Raw genomic sequence first — 8,631 nt, forward strand, 5'->3', positions numbered from 1 at the left:
GCGGTACAAAACAGCAGGCTTCCCTGACCGGGAATCGAACCCGGGCCGCGGCGGTGAGAGCGCCGAATCCTAGCCACTAGACCACCAGGGAGAGACGGTCCATGGTGTGGGCCTCGAGTGGCTGGGCAGAGTAGCCTCGAAGGCCTCCAGTGCCGAATTTCGGTTTAGGGTTAGGCCTGTCCCTAACCATAACCCTAACGCCTGGCTGAACACAATTTCAACTAATTCGTTATAAGATCCACAACATGTCTGTACAGCCTGTATCAAAAGGTTTTAAAGCGGTCCCACCTCACAGCTGCAGGCTCGCCAGTTTGCAGTCTTTGTGGAGTTTCCGTGCGTGTACACCCGTTGTGTCCAAGTGGTTTTCCTCCAGGTTCTCTGGTTTCCTATTGCTTATCAAATCCATTCCAGTAGGTGGATTAGCTAAGACTATTTGCCTTTAGGTATTCACGAGTATGTGATTGTGTGTGCATAGTGCTTGGCGAGGAGTGGCGACCCATGGGGGCTGTAGTATTCCTGTAGCTCACCATTCTGGTCTACACGAGAAGAGGTATGTGCATCGATCAACAAAAATGTTCAAATTTGAAGGTTATTGACCCTCACATTGGAAAGACACGAAATTGTAAAGTTGAAGGTCCAGCATCGACAAAAACTTTTATAGGCCCCAGTGCTAAATGGTCGAGCGCTCCCTGAAATCGCTGCACAAAATGGTTCATGAAGAGCAAGCGGGAACTACAAATGGTCAGGGCTCCCTTTTGCAAGGTCGCTGAAGAGAGGGCTGCTAGTGATCTCCCTTCGATAGCTCAGTTGGTAGAGCGGAGGACTGTAGGTGCACCATAACCATAACCCTAACGCCTGGCTGAACACAATTTCAACTAATTCGTTATAAGATCCACAACATGTCTGTACAGCCTGTATCAAAAGGTTTTAAAGCGGTCCCACCTCACAGCTGCAGGCTCGCCAGTTTGCAGTCTGTGTGGAGTTTCCGTTCGTGTACACCCGTTGTGTCCAAGTGGTTTTCTTCCAGGTTCTCTGGTTTCCTATTGCTTATCAAATCCATTCCAGTAGGTGGATTAGCTAAGACTATTTGCCTTTAGGTATTCACGAGTATGTGATTGTGTGTGCATAGTGCTTGGCGAGGAGTGGCGGCCCATAGGGGCTGTAGTATTCCTGTAGCTCACCATTCTGGTCTACACGAGAAGAGGTATGTGCATCGATCAACAAAAATGTTCAAATTTGAAGGTTATTGACCCTCACATTGGAAAGACACGAAATTGCAAAGTTGAAGGTCCAGCATCGACAAAAACTTTTATAGGCCCCAGTGCTAAATGGTCGAGCGCGAGTGCTTATCAAATCCATCCCAGTTAATGTGGATGACCATGATGAAGGATTTGAGGAGAATCTACTTGATGATCTTACCTTGAGCTCACTGGAAGGCGAGATGCCAGATGCCAGAATTCACATTGCTGCTTCCTTCATCCTTCCCATTTCTTCTTCTGCCACGCCATCTGCTGCGCCCTCCTCTGCCATGCCAGCTGCCAACCCCTCCTCTGCCACGCCAGCTGCCATGCCCTACTTTGCCATAGTTTGATAGTTTGTTTAGATTTATATACTGTTAATCTATTTTCAAATAATTTATAACTTAATAATATTGTTATGGTGAATGTGTTGTGCCAGCTTCATTCTTAGCCTTTTTCTATTTAAGTTATTAAATAAAATTCTATTGTTTTACATTGCAGTGACTGGTCACTGATTTAATTCTTTTCTGTAATCATAGTGTAATCATGTGTAATCATGTGAGCTGAAGTGATAAAACATTTTATTATAGGACAAACAATAAAACAGAATAAAAATACAATAACACAGGCAGTAAAATGCATTAAAAAAGACAATAACCATAAGAGTACGTAAGTACATAGAAACCATAATTTGCATATAATTAAAGCACCACTATATATAATATAATAACTATAAAAATATATAATAACTATACAGAAGTGGAAAAATTGACGCATGATTGGCAGCAGGACTGTTTACATACAACAGTTGTTATTTAAATCTGAATATAATATTTAATATATACTTAGCTTAGCTTAGCTGTGGAAGGATTGTCAATTCGAGTCAGTCTTGTAGGCAGGGAGACTTGAATTTTTGAACTTGAAGTTTCCATAAAAAAACATGTTTTTCTTGAAAAACTAATTATACTCAGTTAAATAAATTATATTCAAACAAACTGTGTGACAGCCCTAATGTCCACTGAGTTTTCCACTTTTCCACAATATCTCCAGCAGAGGTCATCATTGCCCTGCATGTGCTAAGCAGAGATTGCACACCGTCCGATGTCAGTGGGCCAACACAAGAATAGTTTTTCTACTCCTCATATGTTTGGACACCACAGTCATATGAATCAGGAAAACCCTCCACAAACATTACGTGTGCAGTCTCCTTATTGTGCTTGGTGGCTTCTCTCACCACTGGTGTCCACTAGCACACCCTAAGTTTACTGCCATGACAGTTACTGACAGACCTCTGGCTTCTTGTGTTTGCGTCTACGCTTGAAAACATGAACAAAAGTTAATTTAGACTTACATTTACAACATTTTGCAGATGCTCCTATCCAAAGTGACTTATATTTATCTAATTTATACAAGTAAGCAGTTGATGGTTAAGGGCCTTGCTCAATGGCCCAGCAGTGGCAGCTTGGTGGGATCATGAGATTTTGAACTTAGTAGTCAAACACCTTAACCACTGAGCTACCACTGCTCCTGAATGTTCCCAACTTAACTTTAAACACAGAATGATTTCAGTTAGTGTGAGATAAATTCATCTCTCTCCAGAACTTTTGCCAGACATTTTCAAGCAACCTGGAAGGCTCTTCTGGATTTATCAGATAAACCCTTGGTCCAAAATTCTCTTTTACCAAGTACACTTATGAGTAAGCCTGTGTTTGGAGAAAGTGTTTGCTATTGACAGTTATGGGCAGGCCATTGGCAACCACAGTTCACAAGATCCTGTACAGTGAGCCCTATGGAGTCAGTAGGAAGCACCCTCTTAATCTTTTTTACCTTCTTCATGATAGAATACTAATGAATTGCACTTTGGTACATACGCACAACAGCTTTTCAACCTACTTCCATTACTGAAACCTAAACTCTTTTAGAGGCAACAGTAAAAAAAAATCTGTCCACAGTAAAAAAAAAAAAACTCTTTAGATGTAAGGCTGACAACATTATATCTCGTCCATAACTTTCCATCTCACATGCTAACTTGGGTTCTTTCTCTGACAGCAGAAATAATTAAACTTTTTTGAAGTCATTTTTCGTTCCAATTAACTACTGTAGTTCATGTAGTACTCTCCATCACATGCCTTTTTCCTGCAATTACACTTCAATCCACATCTTTGTCTTTTTTGTACCTATTATGTGGGAGCAATACATTCATGGTATCTTGGAGGATCAACTAAATGCACAAGTTCATTTAGTTCACTTCACCAAGATCTTAATTAACAAAGGGGACTAATTGTGTCTATTGATTAATTTTTTTATCACCCATTTGCTAATTTTTTTGATGGTGTCAATATTTCTACATTTAATTGCAGATTATCTTACATTAACTGAGCATTTTGTGACAGAAGATTTAAGTAAACATTTTGATCTACAAAACAACATTCCCTCACTGTTGTAAGAAGTAAACTGAAAGATTAACCAGCATTAAAAATGTAATAAAATTAAATACTAATTAGATAAAACATATAGCATTTTATTCATTATTAGAATTGGAGATTATATAAATGAAATTAAACTCTAAATTCCAATTTCAGTCCTAAATGTAAATTTCTTTGGTCATTAGTATTCAAGCATATTGAAGAAAAAAAATCAATAATTTGTTCATATTCTGAATAAATAATAATGATCTTGTTTTCTAATTCAGCTATGAAATTCCTGAGCTAAACTCCTCAGCACAGGGCAAGAGATTTGCTCCTCAGGCTCCACTTTTACAGCACCACCTGCTTAGCTAAACTATATGGGGGAAGGGGCTAAATTCCTCCTGCCTTTCCTTGCAGCAGAATGTATCTTAATATCCTTAATATCTTTTAGCATGTTTAACAGGGTAGTCTAAGTACTTGTCCAACAACGGCTGCATAGATTATATAATCTGCTAGACTTTAGTGACCACTTTATCCTGACTGCAGTGGTTTCTGAATCTTGATGGGACACCACACACAGACACACACACACACACACACAAACACACACACCTAACAAAAGGAAAAATGAGAACCCACAGGAAACCCATTCGGTTACATAGTTAATTAATTTAGTCTTAGATTAAAACAGGGTTTGTCATAATACAAAAAAGAAAGACCTCAGCCCTGAAGACCTTTCAGTAGTGGATAACTTACTGATGGTTGCAGCACTAACACCAGATACTCCTTCCATAAATGCTAAATACATTTCTCCTAAAATAAGTATTACCATTTCAATGTTTATGCATTTTACTTTGTTAAATAACAACAGTTTACATGGACAGTTTATGTTAAACAATGCATATATAGAAACAAAAGAGAAATAGGGAAACCATTAGAGAGTCCAGCCACCCGAAGCATGAAGTGTTCCCACTGCAACCATTGGGCAGATGTATTGCAGCATCAGATCTCAGACCAGAATGTTGCGGGATAAATTCTTCTCACAGGCTCATCAGACTAATTAATAACACCACCAAAGCACAACCCGCTGTATGTACCATGCACTGCACTTTATCATTATAACTTATCATATCATGTATTGTACTGTGCTGATATCAGACTGTCTCTAAATGTCTTTGTACTGTTTATGCATTGCCTTCCATATCATTTGATAATTTGTAGTACTGAATATGTGTAATATCTCCCTCTGAAACACTTTATGGTTGCATACATAAGCATAACACAACCACACATAAAACAATTTCCATTAGATCTCTTACACTATAAAATTAATACAATTCTATATTTAAGAATTGTAACATAGTGTAATTTGTAACTGGTTGCTTAAATATTTGGGATGGCTTTTAACAGCTGCTTAACCAATGACACATTACCTTGTCACCTGCACATTTAGCTCAGATGTACTACAGACATCACATTTATAATGTCAAGCACAAGTATTCACATGAATAAACAATTTCCCTCTTGGCACTTTTTCCCCAAGACACTTTAACCCACTGCAATTTCATAGTTATAAACAATGTCAATACATTTACATTTACATTTACAGCATTTGGCAGATGCCCTTATCCAGAGCGACGTACATAAGTGCTTAAATCTCTAACATTGAATACATTAATGCTGGCTCACTAAGTTACATACTTAAGATACCATGAGTTTAAAACATTTGTTCAAAGTTACAATGAAAGTGTCAATACATACAGTAGGGAAAACCTATGCATTTACATTTACAGCATTTGGCAGAATGCCATGTGATTTTGAGAAACATCACTAAAATTATTCAATATTTGTTAAGTTCAGAAATGAAAAGAAATGGATCAGCTAAAATGAACTAATCATTTGTCTTTCATCGTGAGTTTGTTTCACCATGTGATGCATGATATGCCTTACAGGAACAGCAAAATAAATTTGTCATAATTATTGTCATCTCTGATTATTTTGATAAACCTTGGTCCATAGGTCAGAATATGTTTATCTAAATATGTTTTAAAAAAGTGCATATAGGCTAGAAATGTACAAAGGTGAAGATTATAAGGTGAAGAATATATCCACGCTTAATTAAGTACATTTGATTGAAACATGCTGACACACTTCATTAGTGAGGATTATTACTTCATCAGAGGTCCACAGTTTTCAACACTTGAACATAAATGAATTCCTAGGTTTGTATACGCTTTGAGTCGCATTCTTAGTATTCACACACTTTATGAAACATTTTGGTAGTGGGAAAACATTTCTATCATTATCTCACCTGTATATTTTTATTTCTGCACTTTTGACTTTTGGAACCTCTTTGCTGCAACGTGGAATGGAATATGGCAATTAAAAATGAGCATGCTGGTACAAGAACTTTGGCCAGAGGCAGCTTCTTTAACTACACCTAAATGTTTTATGTGGACACGTGACTAAATCCAAGCTATATAAATTCCTGCCCATTCCAAAGGCTTATTGCAGTGAATCCACTACCACAAGTCACTAGTGTTAAAGGTCTTAGATAATCTATTTCAGTTAAGATTCTCTTTTCATAATCAGCTAATACTTTATCTCATGAATCTTGTGTTTTTTTGCAGGTGTGCTCTCTGAGGAATAATCATGAAATTGGTAGCTGCAATCTTTACCCTTTCAGTCATCTCAGGTAAGATTTTATGCCTACTAAATTTATGCCACAATTTCATTGTAATTAATAATTATGGCATTAGTTTTCTAAAGTATATTTCATTTAAATATTGATCAAGGCTGAGGAGGTCAAAAGTAATTTGTATGCCTATTTCAGAAAATGGGTCATACAAAAATAAATGGTTTCAGCGATTCTTAAATTGAGGGGGAACTAGACACCATCAATAAAAACTTTAACCCAGATCTAACAAGCTGAAAATGTGGTAGGAAATTGAAATTATGCTCAGGTTATGCAAAAAAAAAAAACTGTTTGCACTAGGTTGCACACGATGCATTATATGTGGCAGGACAACTTAATTTATGTCCTTAGCTCTATGTATTATGTAGCACCATGGTCCTGAAAAATGTTGCTTCATTTCACTATGTACTAAATCAGCTATATATGGTTTAAATGACAATAAAAGCTTCTTGACTTGACTTGATTTTTATTACCTGTCTAGTTTCATTATTGCCCATTTTTGTTGTTACAATGTAAACTTTTGTTTTGAAATTCAATTGCACTGTAAACAATATCTGATATAGAATTCAATCAGTGCAAAACAAAATTGATGGTGTAATCCTTCCGCTTTTACTATTAGCCTGTCAGGGAAGATTTCTGATTCAGGATGAACCTAAAACCCATTGGGAAGAGATGGTGGATAAGTTCTGGGAGTATGTAAACAGTGTGAGCTCCACAGCTGAAAATATGAAGGCAAGCATACAAGACACCCAACTTGGAAGAGAGCTTGAGTGAGTATAGTAAAGTAAACCACACACACACACACACACACACACACACACACACACAGAATCTTACACTTTCTCACTTATTTGTAAGGAAGTGACAATTGTCCTTCATACCATATGTTAACATGTCCTTCAACGAAAAGCTCTATTTTCACACTTTAGCACACTAATCAGTGACAGCATGGCCGAGCTGCAGATGTACACTGATGATGTGCAGTCGAAGTTGGTACCATATGCCAAGGAGAAGGCTCAAGAAGTGCACGATGATCTTCAGTTGCTGATAAACAAACTGCGTGTTCATATGGAGGAGGCAAAGAATCGCATTACAGAATACAGCCAGGAGCTCCAAACCATGGTGGAGCAGAATGTAGATGAGATCGATAGCAAAGTTAATGCATACATCCGTAAACTGAAGAAACGCTTCAACAAGGACACCCTAGAGATCAAAAAGTGAGTTATTTAGAACACATATACTTATGTAAGATAATAGATAGATTATTAAAAATAAAATCTATTTATATTACTTATAAGTAATTTATATGTAACTTTTATATTACTTATTTATTTCACAAATGCTAAAACATCATGCATAAAAATGCATCTTCTTGTCAATTAATGTGAAGGAGCTTGGTGTCCTAACATTACAAACCTCTTAATGTTTGTATAGGCTTTTTTTAAAATAATTTAAATACTGAACCTCACAAAGTGTCTTAGTGTCTTTCATTTCTTTCTGAACTGTTCTTAAGGAAAATTGAAACATACATCAAAGAAGTCCAAGCTCGTGCTGATCAGCATGCGGACAACATGAACGAACGCCTGAAGTCTTACTTTGACGTTGTGCGCAAAAATGCTGAGGACAAGTTTAACACTCTGAAAGATTTGCTTAATGACCAAGCTGAACAATTGATGGAGAAATGGATGTATATCAAAGGAGAGTCTGAGATGATCAAAAGTGATTTGTATGCCAAATTACAGAAGAAAATGGAGAACGCTCAAAACTGGTTTCAGCAATTCTTTAATTGAGTGTGAACTATACACCTTCAATAAAAACTTTAAACCACATGTAAGATCTAATAAGCTGAAAATGTGATACAAAGTAGACATTATGCTCAGGTTATTGAAAAAATAAAATAAAATAAAATACTTAGGCCTACTAGTGTATCTGCTGTGACTATTTATTCAGCACTAAATTAAAATGAAGTACTTCAAGAACAATTGAACCTGTCTGTTTTGCTTACACTGCTTAGAACATTGGCCTCAGTATTGGTCCTACAGCAGAATGTCAATGACTTTACAAAGAATCTTAAATTTAAGCTGTGTTATAAACCTAGAATAGGATGCAAAGAGATAAAGTTTCTATAAGAAGTAATGGTCAGACCATAAAATGTTGGATGCAAGCCTTCAAGTGCCAACTTTCACTCAAATAAGAAGCAATACTGTGCTGTATTATTTTTATATGTTCCCTCCATGATATATATTTTTCATTGACAAGAAAATAAATCTTTTCAAATCTGTGCAGCAAA

General features: G+C 36.8%; 1 protein-coding gene and 1 non-coding gene across 3 annotated transcripts in view; one reads left to right on the plus strand and one right to left on the minus strand.

Moving 5' to 3' along the window:
- The window catches only part of apoea (apolipoprotein Ea), a 335,076-nt gene extending 326,445 nt beyond the window's left edge, over positions 1-8,631 (plus strand). Inside the window, exons 1-5 of one of the 2 annotated variants that reach the window (XM_060865752.1) lie at positions 6,104-6,193; positions 6,277-6,341; positions 6,961-7,111; positions 7,271-7,558; positions 7,855-8,631. In XM_060865752.1, coding sequence (XP_060721735.1) covers positions 6,299-6,341; positions 6,961-7,111; positions 7,271-7,558; positions 7,855-8,131 — 759 coding nt within the window. In that variant the 5' untranslated portion in view covers positions 6,104-6,193; positions 6,277-6,298 and the 3' untranslated portion in view covers positions 8,132-8,631. Of the gene's footprint in view, positions 1-6,103; positions 6,194-6,274; positions 6,342-6,960; positions 7,112-7,270; positions 7,559-7,854 lie in introns of those variants that run through there. The other variant, XM_060865753.1, reaches the window with a different exon arrangement.
- On the minus strand, positions 20-91 carry trnae-cuc (transfer RNA glutamic acid (anticodon CUC)). Its single transcript has one exon. It is a non-coding gene; the product is annotated as a tRNA-Glu (tRNA).

Source organism: Tachysurus vachellii, chromosome 3 (genome assembly GCF_030014155.1).
Source record: "Tachysurus vachellii isolate PV-2020 chromosome 3, HZAU_Pvac_v1, whole genome shotgun sequence".
Classification (NCBI taxonomy): Eukaryota; Metazoa; Chordata; class Actinopteri; order Siluriformes; family Bagridae; genus Tachysurus; species Tachysurus vachellii.